The sequence below is a fragment of the Phoenix dactylifera genome, chromosome 2 (assembly GCF_051530095.1).
Source record: "Phoenix dactylifera cultivar Ajwa chromosome 2, Ajwa_hap1_PhDact_Kaust_v1.1, whole genome shotgun sequence".
Lineage (NCBI taxonomy): Eukaryota > Viridiplantae > Streptophyta > Magnoliopsida > Arecales > Arecaceae > Phoenix > Phoenix dactylifera.
Genome location: NC_143191.1, coordinates 13768911 through 13795046, shown reverse-complemented (window position 1 = coordinate 13795046; position 26136 = coordinate 13768911). Strand labels below are relative to the sequence as shown.

Here is a 26136-nt window from a genome sequence, read left to right as displayed (position 1 = left end):
CCTCCTTGTCGGATGAAGGCCAACATCTCTTTCCGATCGTAGTAAAGATGAAGAAAAAGAAAAGGCTAGATTTCTCTCAAATTTGAAGAAGAGGGCTTTAAAAGCCGCCGAGGTTGGAGCTCTGGTTACCCCTAAATGAGGTAGAAGAAACAGAAGATTTGTGAGCGATGACGACGACCACAGCAAAGGCGGAAGAGATGACGACAGCAAGTTATGTGATCGGTGGCTTTGATATCATGTTGAAATATTTGGAGAATAAGAGAAAAATAAAAAAAAAGAAAGAGAGAAAAGTGATTTTATTTCTTTGTTTCTTCATATTCGGCACATCTCAAGGGTTATTTATATATACTTGTGTGCAAACTCCATACATGAAAAATAATATAGGCTGATATAGGATCTCACTAACAATAAAAAATATTATAGGTGATACAGGTTTTCATGTGATCCCTAAAATCACTCTAACAAAATTATGCTAATAAAGAAAACTAATATAGGTTGATACAGAATCACGCTGATAAAAAAAAATATTATGAGTGATGCAGGTTGTTACGTAATCCCTAAAATTATGCTAATAGCAGGCATCGCATATAAGCACGTGTAGTGGCACTAGCATGGCAGCAGGGGCTATTGCTCTACTACGAGGAAAGGGACGGAGATGGCTTGCTGGCCTCTCCGAAAACTATGTACCATCGGTCAAGCCTTGTCACCTCCTCCTCCATGAAGAGGTCGTTGGTCCATTAAAGGGCTACGTGGAGCAGCATTACCAACAACCCTACCAACAGTGATACCAAGATGTTGAGCATGGTGTTGGTGAGAAGCAACACCATAAGGGTGATGATGGTGAGCACAATCAGGATTGTGCCGTCACAAACCATGCGATTGAGGATGACAACTGGCTCATTGCAGAGGAAATAGAGTAAGAGCCAAAGAGCCAACATGACTATGAAGAAGATTAGGGAGACAAGATGCTAGAGGAGGTTGAGGAAGATGATGAGGAGGACAATGATGCTATAGTTCACGGTAAAGTAACCCAAGTTGGTCCGCATCTAGGGGTATGCCTCCTCGAGGCTTGACTGTGCTAGCTCTCGCCTCTGGCTTGCTTTTTTCTCACTCTCTTTATCATTTGCTAGCTCCCTATTTAGTAAGTCTTTTTTTCTCTCTCTCTAGTTTTTTTTTTCAATATTATTTCTGAAATTTTCATATCATTTCCAGGAGCACGTTAATGGCAAAATTAGATGCCGTTTGACAGCAAGCTAACATTAGAAAGTATCTATATCCAATTACAAAGGGAACGTTGTACTAAAGTTGAAAAAAATATTTAAGTACAAAATTTTTTTCGAGCTCGAGTAGCAAGATATTTAGGTCGAATATTCATGAGCCTATTCAAGTTTATATATATTTTTAATAATATTTTTTATTTGTAATATATATCTTTTATATATATATAATATGTGTAAGCTAAATTTCAAACTCGAGTTCCAACACCAGCTTGAGGCTTGATTTATATTTGAGTCGAATTGAGTTGATTTGATCTCAAATATCATTATTTTTTTCGAATCTTAAGCTTAAAATATTAAAATTTAATTAATTTTAAATTTTTAAATTTTTATATTTTAAATTAAATAGAGCTTAAGCCTTTAGCTACTTGGCTCGGTTATAGCTCGTGGTGTAATGTTCAAGAAGCCAGGTGAGCTGTAAATTACGACTCATCGTCGGGCCTGTTAAACGTCGCAGCATGAGCCCGTCGCAGATATAAGCGAGTGCTCTGCTCGTTTCCGCCCGTAAGCGATCCGTGTTTCCTCGACTCCGAAACAGCCTCGCGAACGAGAAAATAACTCATCCCTCACCGCCGTCTCTCCTCCGAAGGTAGGTTAGGTTTCGGCCTCCCTTCCTCTTAACTTCGCTCGCGTTGCCACCAAACACTCATTTCTAGGGTTTCTGTGCCCTAATTTCTGTGCAGTAAGCTTCGAACCATGAAGCTCGATACCAGTGGCCTCGAATCATTTGTCCCTCTCAGCGCGCCCATCGACGATCTCTGCCCCGATCTCTCTGCCCCGCCAACCTTCGATCTCCCTCGCTCTGCTGATGTGAGTTCTTTGGCATGTTTCCCTTTTTTTGCTTTTAACTTATAATGATAGATTTAAGATTTTAGTGGAAGGTGCTAAGACTTTTATTTATTTTCTTTTTCTCTCCCTTTTTCTTTTTTTGGTTTTCTTCAGTTTGATGGATTCCAGAAGGACGCGATTCAGATGGTGAAACCAGCGAAAGGGACCACCACTCTTGCTTTCATTTTTAAGGAAGGGGTTATGGTTGCAGCTGATTCTCGAGCTAGCATGGGAGGATATATTTGTGAGAATTTAATTTCTTTTAGCTGCTGCATCTTTATCTCGCTGTATTGTCTCGTTTTTTTTTTTGGTTCATCATTTTCTCTTTTTGTTATTTTTGATGTATAATATTGTAATTTTCTATGCTTGGTGGTTGGACCTATAATGTGTTGATGAAAACTTGGCAAGTTAAAGAATATTCTTTTCTAAATTGTAATTGGCAGTCGAGTAACTTTGATATTGGGCTGCAATGTATATAAAAATATGTTTTCTTTGTTTTATAATTTCCATGTAAAATTATATGTTAAAAAGGATTAGTGGGATAAGGAGATCATGATTTGAATATATAATCTTTCTTGTTGTAGAAAACAGTTCATCATTTTAGATTATTTAATATCATAGTTTACGGTGTCTCTTGCTTTAGTATCACAGGAAAGAAGCTCACTATCCTGCTTGGTGGATCATTTTATATTTCATTAGCATATTGCAAGTAGTATAAAAGGAATAAGTGGATAGCTGCTTATTCATGCGGTTGCTTATTTCTTAATGGAGTTCTGTTTGTTGTCCTTATGCCTCTTGCCTTGATATTGCAAAATCTATGATGATACTTCATTTTTGGTTCCATTTGGTTCAAGGGAGGGTGAAATATGGTGGTGGTATTAAGAAGTGATGGAACTTGGGGTTGAGAACATTAAAAGCGTTGCTTATGAGGTGTCTGATGGAGAGCAGGCTAGAGCATATTTGTGATTTGTTGGTTCAAATTGGAAGACACTAGGGCAGAGAGAATAACCAACATGAAGATATTGGTTTTGAGAATATGAGGAGGAGTAACCTTATCATCTATGTTTGAAGGTGTCGTTGGTTATCATGAAAATGGAGTTACTAAGGGCGAACTTGGGTTCAAAGTGAAGAAAATTTGCAAGTTAGTGACTAGTTATTGTTGAGCTCTGGATCAAACTTGAAAGGCAAGGCTATGAGGGGTTTGATGAGCTGATCAATCTTCATAACATTTTTTAGGTTGCTGAAACATTGTTAAGATTTTGCTTTGTTATTTGATAAGAAAGAACCAAGAAGATGTTTAGTTCTTTGCAAATGTGCAAATGAGGCAATTTTTTCTAGTGTGAAGTAATAGAGAGAAATGACAAACAATTCAAAAGGTAAAGGATTCGGAAGTTTCTAAAATTTGGATTTCAATCAAGTTCATTACGGTTGGTAATAGGAAACAATATGTGATAGAGCTGAAAATTCCTCATAATGAAGATTTAGTTCGTGGGAAAAACATTTTGTTTGAATGAACATGATGAGAACATGTAGTATACATTAGTGGAAAAAATTGACTAGATTAGACTTGAGATTGACTGGGCCTGGTTGGGTTCTATTTGTGACTTAGTGTCAACGGCATCAAACATGGGTTTACATGGCCTGACTTGGCCTGGACTTGAAATTCTAAGCTTGAAGATGGACCTACCTTCTAAATCCAGGCCCGAGACCGATCTGGCATGGCTTGAGAGGTATAGGTCATAGGTCAGTCCATCGCAAGGAGGGGTTAGGGAGTTTACAACTAGTTTCGAGGTGATGGGTTGTCAGTGGTGCGGAAGGAGAGAGGAGAAGAAAGAGAGAGAGAGAGAGAGAGAGGTGTTAGTTGTGGTAATTTGTTCCTCCTATGCTGTTGGGAAGGAAGAGAATGATAGAGAGGAGGGAGCAGTGAGAAATGTTTCCCTGGTGCACCATTGCTTGATGGGGGGGGGAGAGAGAGAGAAGGTGGAAGAGAGGGTAGCAGCTTATTCCTTATGAGCCAGAGAGAGAGAGAGAGAAAGATGGATAGGGAAGGTGGGAGGATTAGGAGAAATGGGGACAGATCTTAGTAGCCGAAACCATGTAACCCCCACTACCAAACCCAATTTTGAACCATGATTCCACATGTTCGAACTGCTTGGCTAGGAAATGCATATCCCAATATCCCAACTCACAAATCCAGAGAAGCACCATTCTGAATCACCTCAATACAGCAAGATGGGAGATATACCACTTTGTTTTTATTTCAGATAATGATCCTATAAATTATATGTCAATGTATAACTTTTATAGTTATGTTGGGCCGGATGAGGTTGGCTCAGGCCAAAACTTGGCGAGCCTAAGCGTGGCTTGACTTTATATCAGGCATGAAATTGTAGGCCAGACGTCGTATAAATTAGGTGAGGCAAGCTAGGCTTTTTTTTTTCACAGGACTAGACTAGGTATAATTTATCAAGATACGCAAGTATAGGTATGGAAATGAATTGAAGGTTTCTATTTTGAAGGTCATGCCAAATAATGTGGGTGGCATTGCTACTGATATTGGTATAATTTGCCTCCATATGTTAACTCTAGTAAAACATTTGTTTATCTTTCATGACAAGAATAATAACAATGCAGTCAAAACTGCATATAATAGCTTGCATATGGCTTACATTTTTCATGTTGGTGTGGTATTGAACTCAAAGTCAAGTGTTGTAAGTATGCACAAATGAATGGTGTTTGTAAATGATTGCAGTCTGCTGAACTTAGCATGCCTTGTTAGCAAGCACAACTTTGGGATGCAATATTGCTTTCTAAAAATGAAGGGATTTTGATATGAGAAATTCACAAAGTTGATAAAAGAGGATTGTTCATGGAGGAGGATTTACCCTGTGAGGATAGGGCGTGTGGTAAAAGAAGCGGCCCAATCTCTATTGCTGTTTTAACCAAAGGCTAACCTTTTGGAGCGATTGTTGCAAGATCTGCATGTTAAGTGGTTTGGTTAAACCTTGGATGATTGCACTGATTGCCTTGTATGTCTTTCACTGAAGTCATTTCCTCTTGTAAGTATACAATGTCTTGCTTGCTGCCATCAAGTCCTCAAGGAAGTTCTCGAATTAAATCATTGAATTCAGCATCAAAGACCATGGTGGGTTAGAGGGAAGAAATCCATGGAAAGAAAGACGAGTAGATAATATAGTATCAGGAAACTTTTATCTAGGTTGCTGTTCTTGCTTCAGAACTTTCTTAGGAAAGTTACCTCTACACTTTCATTTTGAACTTTTCCTATTTTAGATTCTTTTTTAAACATTACTAGATTTAAGGTTGATTCTCAAGTTAGATGGTTTATGCAGTCAATGTAGTGCTTAATAGAGTGTTAAGTTCAATTAATTGAAACATGATATGTCTAAGTTCAGATTAGTTGGAAAGGAATAGAAAGCAGAAATTGAAGAAGAAATCAACATTTTGCTTAAAAGGAAGATATGCAAACAACAAAGGTTTAGGAGAATAGATGGAGTTGAGGGAAGATATGGATTGATTGAAAGAAAGAGAAGAGGAGAACAGCTGAACCTGGCTTCTTTTATTTTCTTTTACCATGCAGCTGCGCTAGGTATAGCTCCTATAGCCTCTCTAGCTTCCTACCCAGCCTCCCTCTTTCTATACCTAGTGACCATACAGAAGTACCAGATTGGAGTCTTATGTCTCTTATCAATCATATTTCCGAAAATGAATTACTTTTAAGGCCATATAATTGAGTCCACTGTTCAAAAACTTAGCTAGCTAACTAAAAGATCACTTGGTCCAGATCGAATAAGTAAGCTTCCTTGTTGGATCGCTCATCGGGTTTGCTCATATATAAGTAAGTGATTCAATCAAAAACCTGACGATCCAACTCAGTAACTCAGCCGAATACTCGAGTAGATAAATGATCCAACTCAATCAAATTCTCAGAATGGTCCTTATAAAAACATGTCTGATTTATATAACATGCACTGAAATTTATATAATTACTGCTTAATATTTTATGTTTATATTTTTTAATTACTTTATATTAGTTTTATATTATATTTTTATTTTCATATAATATGTATATATTATATTTATGTTTAATAAATATCTATAAATGTATTTATCATATATTTACAATATGTATATACTTATTATAGATTTATATTATTTAGATATAATATTATATATTACATTTTTTTTGCATTGACTAGCGAGTTAACTTGCCTAAGTCACTGATCCACTCAAATCATTGAAAATCTGCGTAAACTGAGTTTCCTTGTTTTTAAGCATTGATTTACTCCAAGGTACTCTTACTGAGAAAGTAATGGGGTTCTATTTAATACATGAACCCAAGACATATGGAGAATCTGGGACTTCCAATGTGTCATGCACTCCAAAAATTACAAAAGAAAAATTAGAGGCTGGCCAAACACTAATAGAGTTCATCTTCAGATCCTATATCAGGCATTAGACTACAAATTTCTACTGTAGATCTTAGTTATTTTGCGTATTTTGTTTATTTGTCTTGTTAGTGGGTTCATTGAGTTGGTGGTGATTGCAAGATGGCTTTGAAAGTCTTTGATCAATTGCCAATTTGGCATCACATAACTTCAAAAGCTACACCAGCAAGTAAAATAAGATGTTGAGACCATAGGGAGTGTCATTAATAAGAAGAAGAGCTGGAAGAAGAGAAAGGAACGTCTACCCCCTCTCTCTTCCCATTTTTGCATTTGTATGCCCTGCTTTCATGACTTAACTTTTCAGGGGGAGTGCTATCTCAAGTTGCTCTATTAGTGATTTGTAAAATTGGTTTAAGGATTTTCCTTATTTAAGGCCTCTTGTGATACATTGTAAGTAAGAAATACATGGCTTTCTTTGGCCATCCAGTGTTCCTTTTCCTCTTTTGCCTCTCAATATTTTTATCTTTTTCATTCTATTTATTTGCTATTTCTTTCTAACTTTTTCATTATTGCCAGAATATTTATTTGTATGTACTGTTTAAACCTTATTTTATACATATATATAGGAGGTGCATTTGCTGTTTTATGATTGCTTAACCCAGGGTATGCCGTACCGGCCCGTACCGGCCGATACGAACCGGTTCGGGCTAGGACCGGTATTGGATCAGCGTGGGATCCGGTACCGAAAATTTTTATTAAAAATTGGCCGATATGACTGCTGTACCAGTACGGGATCGAACCAGACCGGTACGTATCGATCCGGGCCGTCACTGGTACGCCGACCGGTACCGATACGGCGGACCTTGGCTTAACCATTATTAGACAGTAATCTTGTGATTTGTGCACAAGTTCTTGCCTTTTGCATTCCAAAATTTCAGAACAGCATCGTTATTTGAGACTTAACTCCATCCAGTCTTCATATTTAACCTCTAAAACCCCAGTGAACATAGATCCCACCAATTCCCCTTTATATTTTGCCCTTTATGAGTGCCGGCATATCTGGACAGCACCCAGACTTCGATCTTGTTTCACACTAATTCTAGTTAGTGTCCGGACCTTCTGTTGATTAGTCCCAAACCTTGTACTGCATCTTCATGCTAGCCACCATGCCTGTTAAGGTGGTGGGCTTTTAAAGCACCACTTCACGAAATCCAAATTTCAGAAAAGCATGGGCTCCATTTCAGAAGGGTCTTTGCACAGGCTTTATCCTCCACGGTGCATACTTTCTTAAGGGAAATGACCTGTCCATTCCGTAATGTTCTGTGTGAGAGTAAAATACTCAAGAAACTCATGATGGTTGTCTTGGTTTGGGAGAACCTTAATAGTTGGATCAGAGCAACACTCTTAGCTCATGGGTAATGGAAATCTGTTGACCACTTGGTGCAAAGAGCTTCCTGGGATGGGAACTCCATCATAGAAGTAGACATCTGAACTTCTCTATTTAGTTTTCATTTTAAATGCCATTGGTAAATAAGTTTATAGTGGATCTACTCATCCTTAACTTTCACTGCCACCTACATGATTTGAATGCTTACCAAAATAATAATACTTCTTTTCCCTAAGTGGACTTATGACAGTGAATATTCAGCCACATTATCATGATGCTTAGCTTTGTTAGCAAGCCATGTCCCTAAAACATGGAAGTCATTCTTATTGCTGATAAGTTCCATGAGAAATTAATTTATAATTCTCTAGCAAACTGAGAATGTCTTCTGAACATGGTGGACATGAGATTCCATTTTATAGGGCAAGCTTGTTATACAAGAGAGGAGTTTTAATTTTAGCACTTGATTTTAATAAAAGACTTTGCATTTGTTTAACATAATGAGCTGCTTATTTTTAAATTTGTGAGTGAGGCCTTCCTTTGATGATCCTGTTGTGCACATTTTATACAGCAGGGAGTCATTACCTGTACCTATTTGACAACATTCTAGTTTATTCCATACTTTTCTTCTTTTGTATGATAGGTACTGTGGGACATTTTGTTTTATTTTATTTTGGGCTATGTAAAGGGCATACAATTTGCTTTTGCTCTAATAACACAGGGAATTGCATGATCCAATTATTATTTAATTTTCTGATGCTCATCTTTCCTCATGCCTCAAGGCAGGACTCCTCAAAATACAAGAGACATGTATCCAGTCTCCAAATGTCTGAAAGAATCCAACACAACATAAACTTATTAAAAATTAGATATGGGAGCCATCTGTATCTTGTATATGGATAGGTAAATATGTACTGAGACATGGTTATAATTAATATGAACTAATCCTACACTTCTTATGTTCATAAGATTTAATACAATGGTTGTTAATTATTATGTTACAATGAAAAATTTTCGTTTGAAAGTGCAAAAAGTAGGTATGATGATGATTGTATCATTATTTGATGGTTATGAGGTGCCAAGGAGTGTCAAGATGTGTCCCAAGTATCTAAGAGTCTGACATGTTAAAACACCCAAAATTTGGAGTGTCAAAATAACACCATTAAAATGCCTCGAGTGTTATTGATGATGCTTTATAACATGGAAAGTATAACTTTAGGGGATCACTATGAAGTGTATACTTTGTATCTTTAAGTGGTTCACTATTGAGGAGCATACAAGGAATGCCTAGATTAATTCGTAAACTGGGAGAGGAAAATAAAAAGAACAGGAAGCGCATAGAAAGCAAGTAGGAAATAAGTTTCCTGAAAGATTCTGAAATGGTTACAGCACCCTTAATAGAGTATCATGCTGCTAGCCTAGAAGGAATTAACTTAATCTCTTTTATTTTGAATGAAATTATATCCTCGAATTACAAATATAGAAATATTGAAATATGTTATCTAAAACCAAATGTTAGGATTCATGCATATTTGTCATGTGGAATGTGTGAATCAAAACAAATTTTAAAGTTACATGAAAGCGTAAACCCACATCATTTATTTTGCTTATGTTGGCAACCTTTTCTTGTATTTTTAAACTTCTTAGGAAAGTCATAAGGCTTACACCTTTTCCTCCTGTACCTTGTCTTATTGATAAATATATCACCTTGACTTGTGATGCCATCTTTTTTATCATTGCTAATAGCTAACAAAGTCTCACTTCCCTTTATCCGACCCTTCCCCCTCCCTCCTTCCATCCAAAAAAAATGAGGATTTTGTCGATTGAGGAAAACGTAGGGAATGCAACTAATGGAGTCCAACAAATGTCTAGCCAAGCTGATGAAGAATTTCCTACATTTCTGTGGTGTCCCTCTGTAAGCACAGCATTTTGCTCTGTATCGCTACTTGTCAGATATTGGATGAAGTTTGTTAGATAATTTGTGCGAAACATTGGTTACATGGGCAGTGATAGCAATTATGGCATTGCAGATCATGAAGAATAGATGTTTGCCATCCACTCTAAAATTAGACGTGTGGAATATGCGACTAAGTCATCTAGAATCAAGCAGACCCCTCACCCTCCATTCCAAACATGTGCACACACACAAAGAAATGGAAAAGAAGGGATAGAAAAGAGAAGAACACTCCCTCCCTCTGGCCCTGAATCTTTAAATATTAAATATTAAAACAAGGATATATTAAATATTAAATTTAAGCTGGGGCACCTTAGCTGAATTTTTACAGTTAGAAAATGTTTTGGGTTATATGTGGATCTAGGAAGCTCGTGATGGCAAGGGATGCTTGTAGACTAGATTGCTTTAATTTAATTACCCTAACCAATTGAGCGACCTTCATGGTATATTGGATATGTATTAAATATATCCATCAACAATTGAGGAGCTTAGTATGTTCAAATATCAGATATGTTCCTAGAGTTCTCACTTCTCAGTTTGTGCAGCTGATGGGCTTTCAGATCTTGGAAGGCACAATGGAAATATGTCACAGTCGGAGCTAAGGTGGTCACCTTCCAAAGAATTTGTGGACTCTAGTAAAGATAGACAATTTTCGTCAGTTATTCTTTATTTTTAATTGCCTGCAGGCATTTTTACAACCAGGAAATGGGGAGGTTAGATGAGCAGAACAGATACATGGATATTGATATTGAAGTGCATATGTGGTGGAATTAGGAGGAATAAAAGTGAATTATTATCAGAAGGTTAAAAGCACCACTTTTTGAATTAGAAGAATCGGCATGGGATTGGCAATTTGGCATGGGATACAGTGGATAGTAAACAGCTCTTGTCAGTAGGTATTTTTCTAAACATATAGGTTAAAGGGTTGGGAAAGAGTTTTAGGTGTTCAAATATCACTTTGATGGAAGTACTAATATATCTTATGACAGTAGTTTGCATGTCAAGGACTTGACCTTTGATAAGAACTAATGAAATATGTAATCCATGAACGACCAATGGACTTGGTTTTTGCATTTCTGCATATGTTTATGCAAATAACAATGTTTTCTGTCCCACCATAAAAGAGATCATGTGCAGTCATTAGGTGGGGGAAGCATGAGATTTTAGTTGTGTGGTGGTAGAACCAACTTTTAATGTTCATCCAACAATGGATATGTGCGAATTTAAATTAGAAGTATGAGATGAAACTAAATTCAGGACATCCATTTTAATGTGATCTAATGGGCACTCACCAACATCTTATTTATCAAACACTAATCTTTTGTATGGGACGCTAAGCTACCTGACTCATATGATTGTCTTGCTTGTCAATTGCTGTATCAATACTCGTCTGGTTGTCTTTTCACTGGATATTCACTTTTGTTTGCAGCTTCTCAAACTGTCAAAAAAATCATTGAAATAAATCCATACATGATTGGAACGATGGCTGGAGGTGCTGCAGATTGCCAGTTTTGGCATAGAAATTTGGGCATCAAGGCAAGTGTTATTATTTTCTCATTTTGATATAGACCTAATCTCCTTATTCATACTTCCTAATTCTTGTCCTGTTATCATCAACCTAATTAATCCTCGAGTTTTAATTCATCTAACCCCTCAAGTTGGTTTCATTTTGGTTGTGCTCAGTGCCGCCTGCATGAGTTGGCAAACAAGCGGAGGATTTCAGTTGCAGGCGCTTCAAAGCTGTTGGCCAATATTCTATACTCATATCGTGGAATGGGCCTTTCAGTTGGGACCATGATTGCTGGATGGGATGAAACAGTATGGTTTTGCATCTATCTATGAACGTTGCTCTTATTCAATTCAGTTATTTTACTTTTGTGCCCTGTTGCATGCAATTCAGGGGCCCGGTTTATATTACGTTGACAGTGAAGGGGGGAGGCTTAAAGGCACACGTTTTTCTGTTGGATCTGGGTCACCATATGCATATGGTGTGCTGGATAATGGGTGGGTAACTAAACATTCCTTTGTACCATTACATTACAAAGTTTAGCTTTACTCATTGAATATTTTTATTATCATATCAGGTATCGGTATGATATGTCAGTTGAGGAAGCTGCAGAGCTGGCTCGCCGTGCCATTTATCATGCAACCTTTCGTGATGCAGCTAGTGGTGGTGTAGCCAGTGGTATGCTCTTACTCATTTCAAATTATAGTAGCCTATTTAAGCAAATAGTATGCCAATATCAGTTGTGTGCCTGCAGTTTTATCTATGCTATGGTTGGATTGCCTTTCCTCTTAAAGACTTTTGTGGGAACTGGTTCAGCTTGATTGATTTATATAAACAATGATCGCACAGGTTTTATTGTTAATAATCCTTTGCAATTAGTAAATGAACTAAATCCATGTACTGCACCTTATCTTCATGCACTGTACTGCTCTGTGTTTGGAAGCTGCAATTATGCGTTATCATATGGCAGATTTTCAACACTTCAATATTGTATTTCAGTGTATTATGTCGGACCCAGCGGCTGGAAAAAGCTCTCAGGGGATGATGTTGGGGAGCTTCACTTCAGATACTACCCAGTTGCTCCAAGTCCTACTGAACAGGAGATGGCTGAGGTCTCACCAGCCTGAGGGACTCCATCCATTAGATTGCCCTGTTTTCAACAGCCCGGTTACTCTTTTATTTTTTTTCTTTTAATTAAATTGGAACTATAAGTTGTCACTGTACTAAATTTATAATCGGCCAACTTTTGTTGCTTGATCTGAAAACTTGTTTGCAAGTTTAAATATTTGAATACTAGGTTTTCACTTTGATAGTTAAAGTATGTGGTGTTACTTCATTCCAATGCATTCGGAACCAAATATTGTTGTTCATGTTCAAAGCAAGCAGATTCCATTATTCATGAGCATATCTGTGTCGCTGATTGAAGTGTCTCTGGTTTGCTTGGAAGTAGCTGAATTGAACCCAAGCTTACAGAAAGAGCATGATGTTTTGGGTTTTTTTGGAAAAAAATGTTTCCAGATCACTCGAAGCTATTTCTTAATTGAGCAACCCAAGCTAGCACAAGGAAAATAAATTATAGATCATGTCCCATATAGTTATGCAAGATGTCGATCATGCAAGTTATTAATGAAATTCCTTTGGTCTTTTCTTGGTTCCTGCTAACCCTCGAACTATAGTTTATTTGGTCAATACAGAAAGTTTGGTTAATATTGCTTCAACCTGGAGAGTGAAACAAAAGTATCCTTCCTTTGAATTTCCCCGCTCTCTACTTAATTTCACTTTTCTCCTGAATTTATCCTGCTAATCCATCCCACTGACGCTGACTAAACTGGGCTTCTGTTCCTCCACTCTTCTACTCTATATATTTAATAGGCAAGCCGCGGAGTCCAGCATTCAAGCCCGACTCTGCGACCTCCTTTTTGTTTAGAGAAAAAAAAAATGTGAAAAATGTGGAAGTCGAGGCCTTTTAAGGGGAAAAAATCGCGATGGAAAGAGAAGATTGACTGCCCCCACGCAGGATCGAACTACGGACCTTCAGTTTACAAGACTGACGCTCTACCACTGAGCTATAGGGGCTGCTGGTGACATATATTATTTAATCTATAATATTTGTTATGTTATAGTCTGAACTAGACCTTTTCCCCTCATGATCTTTTTACTTTCCCGTAATTTTAAATGGGTAATGAGAGGAAAGTCTTATGCACACTTGCACTCTCATGTCGATGAACGATCGAATGGCTTGGTTGTTTCCTGATAACAAGAAAGAGAAAACCCGGCCAAGATGAGCACACTCAAATATGTGACTCAAGTTTCAATTATTTTAATTACCAATTGGAACTCTTACCTCATCAAAATTTATCCGAGATCCAACCATTCTAGCTGTTACACTATTTTATATTTAATTTTTTTAAAATGTGCAATTGAGAAAAGAAAAGTTGAAGAAAAAAAAAATTAAGTGCCCAACTATGAATTCAAATGGGATTTGAACTAGTTGACATAATGAAAGAAAAGATGAATTAAATAAACCCACAACCTTCAATCATACTATTCAACCAAATGACGATCATTAATCTCTCTTGGTGTTAGCTAGTTAACTTCAGCAATTATTTATCAAATTATGTATCTTAACAACAAATTAATAACAAACAATAAGATCATAGCCGTCAATAAGATGCTTCTCTATGGTTCCCCACGATTCTACCCCACCACAAATTTACACCCTTGTGACCTTTTTCCTGGCCGCATTTCTTACTCTCGTGCCTCACACGTGCCGAACGCTATCTATTTTTACCCGATTCCGATATAAACCGACTAGCCGACATATCGGCCGTGCTTTCTAAAGCGGGATAAGTATGACCTGACAGACGCCACCCGTCTGTCTTCTCTTCTCTTCGAGGGGAGAGAAAAAAGAGAGAGATTGAGAGAGGGGGAGAGAGAGACGAACCCTAACTGCCACGGGAGCTTCCGCCGCTGCCGAGAGGGAGTAGGAATTGATCGAGGTGGGGGAGCCATGTCCGCCCGATCGCTGAGGAGAGTCCTCAAGGAGGAGGATAAGAGCTTGGGCCTGTCCAGCGTCAATCTGGGGCTCGACGCTGCCGGTGGCAGCGACGAAGGTACCGATTCTCCGGTCTCCGCTGCCCCTTCCAAGAACCCCTTCGATCTCCTCGACGACCAGGTCTGTGCTTGGCTTTACCCAGAAACGAGGATTTCTTGATCTATAGTTGGTACAATTAGGCTTCTTTCTTGAATTGGAATAGCTGTCTTTTGTGGGGCTTCTTTGCGTTTTTTCGGATGATCTATTAAGCATGGTTTTTTGGAATTTGTGTGGTTTGAATGAAGTATGGAGACATATGGATCGACAAAAATGAGATTTTTTTTTTTTTGGAGAGAATTGTGTCTAATCTTGCAGGAATTAAAGTTTTCAAGTCAATTTAATAAAGAGCAGAAAGGCTTAGCGGTAAAAGAGAAATGGGTGGGAGACTAGAAAGAGAAGATAGAGGGGGTGAACTTGGGTTGATTAGATCATGTTAATTGCGTTGAAGATTAATGGTGAAAAGACAAGGAAAAAGATGAGTTTTTGTTTCTTTCTTTCTTTCTTTCTTTCTTTTGTTTTTTATGTTATCTTAGACGGGACTACCAAAATATTGGTCATCTCTTCTTAAGGCTATTTGAATAAAGATACGGTGACCTAGGTCTGATGACAGTTGATTTTTCTGTGTTCTTTTGCAAGGATAGGCCAATATTCAAGTTTGTTAAAAGGGGTTTTGGGGTCGGGGCGCGGGGGGAGGGGGTGGGGTGTTGGATTTGCAAACATAATGGTCATATGAGTAGATTTAGAGTACATCCTGAATGTGCACAGCAGGCTCTTAAGTGTTTATCCATCCTTTGGATGTTTAGGAGATTGTTCATTCGAGATGGCTTTGTTTCATTTCATTGGATGGCAAAATGCAAGTTAATCCAAAAAAGGAGTAAAGCTTGTGTTTTAGCAAGGTCAGTCATATGCAATATTCAATTTGAGGGACGGGTAAGGCTGTCAAATGTAGGCCATATGAGAAGAATAGTTAGCAGGTTGAGGTCTCCTCGATGATCTGTATAATGTCCATTTGTCCATTTATACTGTGCAATGCACGAGTGAAAACTGTTAAGACATTTATAATGCATGCTGTGCCTGGAAGTTTGTTTTTTTTAATGCAGTTTTACCTTTTTTAGTCTCTTTGCAGTGTACCATTTTTATTATTTATGATTTTGTAAAATGTAGAGAAGCTAACTAGGAGAGGATGCAAAGATGTTCTCATAGTGCTGATTGAAGTAAGAGGTGTCTAGGTGATATTGGTCATTAGGCTTCTGTCTTTTGTTGCTGGTTTTGTTTTTATAACATGAAATTGGAGGATGAATTTTGAAGGACCCACAATCTTATCTTGCTTCAGTGGTCGATCTTAGTACTAGACCGGGGTCTAGGTCAGATAAGCAGTTACATGTAAAATTTAATTATGCATCTTTTTCTGCTTTTGATTCTAATTGTAACTGTAGATTATAAATGTCCTAATATGATATCCAGGCATCTATTCTAGCTATTTACGCATGAGTTTTTTTAGGGTGCACAGTGAGAGACATCTGTTGGACTTGTTAGACTCATGAAATGAGTAAATTTTAAGTTTTAACCAATTTATGGTAGCCAGAAGTGCTAAAGTACAAATATACGCATATTTCTTGTTTTCTTTAATCATAAATTCATCATAAGGATCATAATTAACTTGGTTAAATGAATGGTTAAGATTATATGAGTTTTGTTATGGTTACTATGACCTTTAATTGTAGGGATGAGGTCACGATCAGTAGATGGAAAATGGAGGGAATTTTTGTTGTGTTTTCTTCTTTTTCAATATTTGTTCTCATCTTTTTTAGTACTCGTTCTTCCTTTCTTCTACTCCGAGGCTTGGGGATTTGGCTCTAGATTATAATATTCAATCTCATGAAGAGTTTTCTATGCTAAATCTGAATTATTTTCAGATTTCAGCATTATAACAGAATTTGAGTTCAATTTCAGAACTTCACTCTTGGGATATCTTTTACCAAACTTCATGATTTATTTTAGGCATAGGTGAAATTCTCTTACTGGCAATAAGAATTTGCAATCCTAAGACATGTGAAAAAGGCATCTGAGAGGTGACTGAGAGTTTTGAATGGACTTGGAATTGGATAGGAGAGTGAACTCAGTTGTTGGCATGAGGTCTTCAGTGGAGTAACATCAGCTGTGAATGTCATTTTGGTAGCAAAAATAAAAAAATATTCTCTTTCTACTCCCCCTACCTCCAATAACCATTTTTAAATTTGATATCAAGAAATGCAATTTAGGCCACATTATGCAAGTATGCCTGAAAGGAATTTATTTTGCAAAGGTTGGATTCCCGTTAATAGGGATAAGATTGAACTTCTCAATTCCTTTAAGGGCATCCTCTGGATCTGTGTTATGTGAGTATGCATGAAAAGAATTCATTTGTAAATGGTTATTTGTTCCCTACAAAATTTTTCCTTATATAAAAAAGGGCGGTAACTAAGATGTTAGAAAATGTAATTGGTGACAAGAAAGCTAACGGGCTTTAAAGCAACGGTGTCTAGGATGTGGTGCCTTGTTTTCAGAGGTCTGATAGAAGAGGCATTGCTTCTCAAGAAGTGCTTAAAATGGAAACTTTGATTGTTATGTCCTAAAACTAAGGATGCAATGATATTTTTCCATGCATTTGGTACGGAGGAAACAAGGGATGGAGAGTTGTTTATGATCTTTGTCCCTGAAATTTGTGGAGGGTGAGAAATTGTGTAAATTAAGGTCTGAACTCAATACTTTGAGTTTATTGATGATTTTGTTAGAGAAATTGTTCTAAATGCTTTAAGAAAGTGATCCTGGTCAAGCTGACATATTTGATTGGTGAAAGTATTTGTGGCTTACCTCCTCTCTCTTTACTTCTTTTTCTCTCTCCTTTTGTGGTTCTGATTTAGTTTATCAATATTATATGGGAGTATGAACTGAAATTGCTTATGATGTTTGCTCATTGTTAGAAGGACATGGATGGGGTGGGTTGTATGGTGGGAACAAAATGATGTGAGATCATAGTGAGGGTGATAAGATAGGTTTCAAAGTCTAGTCAAAGTTTTTAGAAGGTTCTATAATTCTAGGGTAGAGAGCTAGGCACCTTTCGTTTTCATAATTGTTGTATCCAAATTCTCCTTAGCTCTATTTCAGGTTATGTACTTATTATTGAAAATAGACTTGCTAGAGTTGTGGGAAGAGGTCTCAACAATGTGGAATTTCTTGAACTATTATTTTATCTAATCTAAATATTGCCCTTTTTTAAGAAAATATGGAAAAAAATCTAGAATATAGCATTGGCTTTTGAAAAGGCAAAAGCAGCTGTATATTAGCTCCGTCTGTTTTTTCCCCCTTTATAGACTAAGTTATGTGCGTAGTTGCAAGGAGCCCTATACAAATGAATGACCCTTAAAAGCCTTCTTTTGGTTGGAAAACAAAGACCACATATTAATTTTTGAAGTTACCAATTGAAAAAGTTGCACACAACCATGCTTCTCCTGTCATAGATTCCCCACTTTTCTGGTTGAGAAACAGGATCATCATTTTGCACCCAATTTAGCTTCAACAAGCCATCAGCTTGAAGTATGACTATTGCTTATGATGCTATCTAAATAGAACTTTGTCTAGCTTTTGGGTGGAATCCTTGCTTGAAAAGATTCCTTAGGATATTTTTAAACTAAAGGGTAAAACCATCAACTTGGCTTTTGGGTGGGTTAACGTATGTAGGTCTTAACTTGCAACTTTAAGTTTAAAGGACTTGCAATTGTTTTAAGGATTCTTGCGATGAATTAAATAAGGTTTTGCCAGTGAATTTTTAATGGATATTCCAGCTAATATTTTAAAGTAGATTGGAAAAATGTAACTAAGATTGGAAAGCAATCTGTAAGAAATTGCTTGTGTAGAATAGGGATGAAGATGGAGAATTTTAAGGTACTAACTCAGTCTTATTTTAATCAAATTTGTCTCCATAGCTTGTGTTGCATGTGATGTTGGATAAGATCTGAATGTGGTCTACTATGTACAAATTGGGCCAATGATGTTTCCACTGATTAGTAGGAAATAACTCTGAAATCAACAAAGAGAATATTCATCCATCAAATGGTATATTAGCTAGATGATAGCAAGCATAAACGGTATTTGCATTGATGAAAGCAACCTCATGACCATTATAAGCATGATAGGTATTATATCACAATATAATACATAGAAAAATTTCAGATATGATTAGGTGGATAGACTTATAATTAAAGACTTAAAAGTCCTTGTGTTGGTCAGTTGTAATGGATGAATTCTAGAAGTTATATTACTTGAAATGTATGAGATGTATGACTGAAAAATTTTATTCTGATTCTAGTCATCTTCTGATATTTTCTAGAACTTTCTAAGATATTTTAATATCTAAGACCTTTGGTCCCACAATAGGCTGACAAAAATTGCGTGTGGAATTATGGCTTTATTTAGCCAATTGCTGTAGAATAGCATGGTTTATACTTTTTAGAAATTTATGACCTATATAATTTATCCTAAACATTTGGTGTACCTAAGCAAATTCAGTGATAATGGAGCTTGAGATGAAGCTTGCTGGTTGCTACCCACACCAGAAAAAAGTACCTCAGTTTTGAATTGAAGTTGGTAGTGGAGTACCTAGTTTCTCTGCTGCCTTAGGTGCAAAACTTTTGGAAAAATGCAGACTTGTGCATGTGGAATTCGCATGAGTGCCTTTGGTCCTCTGATATATGACTGACTTAGTGAATGCCTGCTAGAAGAAGCTTCCATGTGTGATAAGTGTCATATGCTTTGGATAGCCAAGGTATAAGAAATGCTTCTTGCTTACATGCCACTTATGGACAGTAATAGTACCGACTACTGAGGATAGTATCTTTAGCTATTAGTCATCAAAGTAATATATAATGTAATGGCACAACCTTTTGAAATACTTAGCTGTTCACTCTTTTGTATACTGTTTGTTGGGAAAAATGACTTGCTGGCAAGAATATTAGGTCAGAGCTATTGAAATTTAGGGTGCTACATTATCGCTTTTAAGTTCTGTTATCACCTTAAGCTGAATATTAGGAAAGTAAATTGTTGTTTCTTTTGAGAGCTATGATGGATGGGAGCCTGACGGAAATTGGGTGAGGGAGGAATCAAAACCATGTCTTTGTGCACCTGATGCTGTAAATTTGTAGAGTAGTGCCAACACTTGCCTCTTCTTGTCTACAGAATATCATTGTGCTAATTAATTGCTACATGGAGGTAGGGCTGTCAACGAGCCGAGCCGAGCCCGAGCCACCGCAGGCTCGGCTCGGTTCGTTCCATAAAACTCTAAGCTCGGGCTCGGGCTCGGGCTCGATACCGAGCCCGGGACTAGGCTCGGGCTCGGGCTCGCTTGGCACAGCCCGGCTCGGGCTCGGGCTCGTAAGGCTCGTTTGCCCGAGCCCGAGCCCGCCCCGGCGGCCAGCGCCCCATCCGGCCATCCCCATCGTTCGCCCCAGCGGCCAGCGCCCCATCCGAGCCCGCCCCGGCAGCCAGCGCCCCATCCGGTCAGAACGAAGGAAATAAATAAATAAAGAAAGAAAAGAAGAAGAAGAGAAGAAAGAAGGGGGCGGCCGCGAGCACCGCCGGCACGGGCGTCGGCCGCGGGTCGGCCGCAAGCGCCGGGGGCTCGGCCGCGGGGGAGGGAGTGAAACTTTCGCTGTGAAAGCGGGGGGGTAGGGGGGACCTCGATGCGGGAACGGCCGGATGCGGAGGCGGCGCTTCATGCTTGTTGCCTCCCTCGCCGGGGGCGGAGAAGGGAGAGGAGGAGGCGGCGAAGCTTCTCGGAGAGCTGGGATCGGGTGTACGGCGTCGTCCTCGTCGTCGTCCTCGTCGTCGTAGCCGTTGTCAGAGGATAGGGGGCATTGGCTTCGGGCTTGGGGGCGAGCCGGCGAGGAGAACGGAGAAGAAACCGAGAACGGCGAGAAAGGAGGGCGAGAGGCGGAGGGGTCGGGGGCTCGGGGAGGGGGGGTTTGTTGCTGTGGTGCAGTCGGTGGAGCCGCGAAGTCGGGGAGGTGAGGTGGTCGGGGGCTCGAGTGAACTGTGGCGAAAGGAAGACCGAAGAGGGGCGGAGAGACGGCGGTGGTGAAAGGAGGAGGCAGAGGGCTCAGGGGCTTCAGTCTTCAAGCCTTCGAACCATCGAGAGAACTCAGAGAAATGAGAATGGAGAAGGAGCTGCGTCGAGAGAATGGAGAAGGAGCTAGGGGCTAGGGCAGAGTTGCACCGCAGCAAGTCAGGGAAGGGGATCGGGATTTGGGGGAGGGCTGGGAGTGGGAGTTTGGGACTTGGGAGACTAGGGCAACTCATGCTTACCAAATACCGAATCAGTAATTGGTAATTCCGTTTGGGCTGGGCCGCTAGCTGGCTGGGGCTTGGGAGACTTCAGACTAGAGCTCGTTTGGGCTCGTGAGGTGCTCGGGCTCGAGCTCGGGCTCGGGCTCGGATGTAAACGGGCCTCATGTTAGGCTCGGGCTCGGGCTCGTTTGACTAACGAGCCGAGCCCGAGCCGAGCTTTTACCGAGCCAAGCCCGAGCCGAGCCCGAGCAGCTCGGCTCATTAACAGGCCTACATGGAGGTGATCCAATTTGCACCTGGCCCCTGACTGTTTCTTGTTGTGCTTAGTTATAATGCCCTTTGGGGTCCACTGAAAATAATGAGTCGAGTTTTGATAAATAGTTAGCTATGATTGGCATGAGATAAGCTAAACCGTACTCTAAGCTTGTTTCCACTCTTATCTGTTTTGAATGCTTTTATTGTAAAGATTATTATATTTGAAGCATTTATAATTGTCTTGGATCGTTTTAATTAACTATACAAGACATTTCCTCCTAGATGCACATGACTGTATTGATAAGCGCAGACGAATATGCTACACCATATCTACAACATTAAGACAAAAGGCATCATCTGAATTATACTACAGTACAAAGCAAATCTTGCAACATCGTACCAATCAACATTAGCTGTTACAATCCATTAATCATGCTAACCAACACTACATGTTACAATACATATCACCTATATCACAATATGTACTTTGCTGGTACCTCCACAATTTTTAGATCTCATAAAATTCTGTACATTGACCAACACTACCTAAAATCAAGGGCAGTTCCTTGATTCTGTTAAAATCTTGCTTTTGGGTTACATAGACAAGAAATAACTACTTTCAGACATGTTCATGTTTGATCGTCCATGCTTGCAACACTATTACTTTACCATAGATATATTATAGCCATTTTAACTCTAATGGGAATGCTTCACATAGGTAATTGAGATCTGACATACTGTATTAATGCAGAGGTTTGGTCCTTAATCAAGAAAGAACTTTATTATTTATAATTTTAGTGATTTAATTTCATAATCATCTCATAGCTGCACCTTTTTAATTTTGTCTGACAGCGGGAACTAAAGGAAAGGATTTTTTTTAATAATTTAGGAAGCAAATACCCAAAAATCGTGTGACAGAGAAATATGAACAGAATTACTGATAATGGTGTTTGACATCTAAAAAAACACTGAGTCTCAACTTTTAAGATAATCATCCGATTACTACCTTCTATTTGGCATGTAGGATGTATGTATCATAAAGTCAAAGGGGAAAATAAAAACAGAATGGAATGGTCAAAGGCTATCTGGAACTGAATTGAATTAATTAATAACATAGATTGATTAGCTTCAATATTGAACATAAACCATAACTTATTTGTACATGTGTGTATTTGTGTTCTGGTATACTTGGCTCAGTATGAATACTTGATAAATATCTGGTGTATCTGTTAACTTGATTATGTTGGATGCTCAAATTTATGTTGCAGGAGGATGAACAGGAAGTTGCTGGTGGAAACCAACTAGAAGATGCCAATGGACAAGAACACCCTGTGATTACGAACTCTTCAAATGTAGATCCAGCTTCTAACTGTAAATCCAAGAAAAAGAAGAAAAAAAACAAAGATAAATCAGCATCTCGAAAACCTAGAGCAGAAGAAACACTTGATCTGATTTTAGAAGATTTGTCTATCAGCAGAAAGCCTTCTCCTCAGATTGGACCTGAGAATATCAAAGCAGTGAGCGATGAGGCTCCAATTGATACTAAGAAGCATGGCACATCTTTTGTTCTAGTTGTGGATCCCAGATATCTGAAAGCTGAAAATGAACTGAGAAAAATATTTGGTTCTAAGGTTGTCAACTCTTTTGAAAATCATCATACTAGTGGCAGCTCAAGGCAGATACGTGGTGGAAGGCGTGCAGTCCACAATCCAAGGAAGACAATTCTTATTTCTCCACCAATCTATTGGCCTCGTTGGGATGGATCTATGTCTATGGAACTTCTAGAAACAAAGGATCACCAGAATTATTTCAGGTAACCTCTTATTTATTAGCTATAGAGGATCATTACAACTTACCATGGCCTTAAACTCCTTGCTCGTCATGAAACTCTTATATTGCTTTGAAAAATTAGGATGTAAAAAAGTGACTATGTTAGTTGTAACCGTATGAACTGTGTTATGGTGACCTCATGAAATTCTTCCTCCAGATGTTCTTTCTAACAATATGATATATTAGGTACCTTGTACAATTATGACCATGTACAACATTATAACCCCCATTAGTTAATTATCGAATTTTAACCATAATGGATGCAAACCTCTGCAATCTTTTCTATGATCCATAATATAAAACTTCATTTTTCACATAAAAAAGTGAAGATATAATATCCTGAGTAATCTTGATCTTTGTTTTGTAAGCTTGCAGCAACTATCACCAACGAGATGCCAACAGCTATTAGCTTGGTTGGCACCTCACCACTAAGGACCTGCCCTTGGAGGAGGTCTAGTGTTCAAATCCTAGGTATTGCTAGCACAGAAAAACAAAAAAAGAAAATCACCAAGTAGAAACCATAATTCTAATCATTCCATATACGAGGCATGAATAGCATTGTGGAAAACATATAGTAAATCATGTTCATGCATCAGCCCCTCTCCATGAATCATGCACAGGATTTTAACTGATAAGGAGAAAACTGTTTTTTGTGGGACATTGTATTCTGGGCAAACTCTGCATATTTGATTCCTCAATATTTACCACTGTTTTTCTAAAATTATTGGCTTCTTCACTCACTAGTTGATTGGTGTATTTAATGTTTCTTTTCTTAGTTTCTTTAACTGTAATATTGTGTAATTATTTGACATTGGCTAATAAAATCCTGCTTCTCATACATTAGTATTTTGCCTCCTTATAATTCCTTGTCATGGGCTCATTACAGCATGGTTTACATCAATCCATCAACATGGGTTATACAGCATGTTGCTAATGTCACATGCATGGCAAGGACTAATAAGAAATTGTTGTATCTGGGAAATGTAACTGACATATTGCTATCATCTTGACTAGTTTTTATGAAATGCTGAGGTATATATGACATCATATACCCATAGCAGATTCTATCATCTATGAACTATATTCAGATAGTGCAAGGACAAAGTGACTGTGTATTATTTGCATCAAATTTTACCTATCCATCTAGATTTATGGATGTGTTTTAAATGTTCTAGTCGCTAGGGAAAGAGACTTTTGGACTAAATCTTCCATATTATATGCAAGCTGGTGTTACTTTGGTTGCAAGTATGCTAGCTGTTAAATTTTTCCTTGAGATGTCTTAATATACGTCTTTTACCAATAGTCTTAATGTGTCTTGTAGGTATGTGCATTCCCCATCTTATGGTCATGCCCAAGAAGCATTTGAAGCTGCGAAAGCAGCCAATGACCTCAATGCTATTGCAAGTATCTTAGCGCACTATCCTTATCATATTGAATCTTTATTGACCTTTGGTGAGATTTTCAAATATTCTGGAGAGCATCAGTCATCTGCTGATGCAATTGGGAAGTGTTTATTTGCGTTGGAGTGTGCATGGCATCCATTGTTTAACCCACTACAAGGTAATTGTCAGTTAAAATACAGTCATGATGCAAATAAACCACTATTCTCAGCCCTTTTCAACCACATGAAGAACATGGACAGACGTGGCTGTCATCGATCGGCTCTAGAGGTCTGCAAGCTTCTTCTATCACTAGATTCTGATGATCCAATGGGAGCATTATTTTGCGTTGATTACTTCTCGCTGAGGGCTCAGGAGTATCAGTGGTTGGAAAAATTTGCTGAGGAGTATAGAAGTGATAACTCTTTGTGGCTGTTCCCTAATTTCTCATATTCTCTTGCTGTTGCTCGATTTTATCTCGAGCGCGATGCTGCATCTAAAGAGAATACTGCACAGACTGAAAAAGCCACGTCAAGTGATCTTATGAAGCAAGCCTTGATGCTTCACCCATTGGTGCTTCAGAAATTAGTTGCCAAGGCACCTCTGAAGGATTCAGTATGGGCACAAATACTCAAAAATTCATTTTTTGGCTCAGCAAAAGCAGGAAGCCCGTCCTTAGAGCATCTGATCAATATATACGTGGAACGGAGTTATCTTATATGGAGGTTTCCAGAACTGCAGAATTTATTGAAGGAGGCTGCTCTGCTAGTGATCGAATCTCTTAAACAAAATAGCAGTGAAGCCAGGGATTGGTCATGTGTGAGGAAGGAGGCATTCTCATCGGAGAAGAATGAGTAAGTCCTTTTATGCCCCCTTTTCCTTTCCGCCCTTGAATTATTATTATCTGATGTCAAGTATTTTTGTGAAACCCTGGCTAATTTGAAGGATTCAAGTCTCTTCATACCGATCCTGTCTGTTTAATTAGAACAGTTTTTGAGAATACAAGCCTTTTCCTTAGTCATATTAATATACCTTATCTGCAAAGCACAAAAATACAAATGATGCTCTTTTGTAGGCTGTTATGTATATATTCAGTTTGATTAGCATCCCTTGTTTGTCTCTGTGCGAGTAGCAGACAATGTTCTTTTTGGTTAGGCAGTTGTTACTCGGTTATCGTTATAGCGCCGGGTTAAATCTAGCTGAACCAATTTGTATTAATGACAGATTTGATCTTTAATTTTTAGCACATTATTTATATCTTATTCCCTTTTTGGCAGGTATTCACATCTGATGGTTTCAGATTTCTCCGATACAACACCTTCAATTCCTCCTGAAGAACTACGGCAGTTCATGGTTGGTCCCCAGATGGTGCATGAGATGCAAGATGGCGACCGAGAAGGCATTCCTGAGAGGGCCCGTGCCCCGCGTGAGGTTGCTGGTCGCAATGCTGCAATCGTTTTCCTAGAGTCGCTACTTCCGTGGATGGATTATGGAAACGATAGAAATGGACAGCCGGACGGTCAAGACCAAAATATTGAGGATTGACGCCAACCAACAGCACTCAGATGTGATCGGTCGAAACTTCCATCTCTGTTCTTTACTGCTTCGCAAGACGTATGCGGCATTTTGAAAGGTTTGTTTCTTGTAAATTTGAATTTAATCTTGATAGGGCGATTCAATTTTATTGCAAATCCTATCCGGTAAAGCCTGTAAAACGCGACCAAGGGTCCGTGAGCTTTGGGTTCGCCGTTAGTTGGACTGGAACAGAATATGCTGCAGTTACACACCAGTCTTGTCACAAAGATCATATTCTTGGCCTATGAAAGTATTGCGGTTCAAGCTCCTTGTTTTGTGATATGTAGTTGTGATCATACAAATAAAGAGAATGCTAGTCTTCCAAA

General features: G+C 38.5%; 2 protein-coding genes and 1 non-coding gene across 4 annotated transcripts; 2 read left to right on the top strand and 1 right to left on the bottom strand.

Moving 5' to 3' along the window:
• The first annotated feature begins 1647 nt into the window (after positions 1-1647).
• Positions 1648-12692, top strand: LOC103722109 (proteasome subunit beta type-5-like). Of its 2 annotated transcripts, XM_008812551.5 has the most exons (8): positions 1648-1866; positions 1961-2087; positions 2220-2349; positions 11279-11385; positions 11533-11667; positions 11750-11853; positions 11934-12034; positions 12356-12692. In XM_008812551.5, the coding sequence occupies exons 2-8, from the start codon at positions 1974-1976 to the stop codon at positions 12481-12483; spliced, it is 819 nt and encodes a 272-aa protein (XP_008810773.1). In that variant the 5' UTR covers positions 1648-1866; positions 1961-1973; the 3' UTR covers positions 12484-12692. The 2 variants fall into 2 exon arrangements, with proteins under 2 accessions (XP_008810773.1, XP_017701903.1); XM_017846414.4 differs by lacking the exon at positions 1648-1866 and having other exon boundaries at positions 1874-2087.
• Positions 12693-13360: 668 nt separating this feature from the next.
• Positions 13361-13432, bottom strand: TRNAT-UGU (transfer RNA threonine (anticodon UGU)). The gene has a single exon. It is a non-coding gene; the product is annotated as a tRNA-Thr (tRNA).
• Positions 13433-14190: 758 nt separating this feature from the next.
• Positions 14191-26136, top strand: LOC103722108 (transcription factor-like protein). The gene is made up of 4 exons (XM_008812549.6): positions 14191-14531; positions 22295-22839; positions 24178-25089; positions 25513-26136. The coding sequence occupies exons 1-4, from the start codon at positions 14367-14369 to the stop codon at positions 25778-25780; spliced, it is 1890 nt and encodes a 629-aa protein (XP_008810771.5). The 5' UTR covers positions 14191-14366; the 3' UTR covers positions 25781-26136.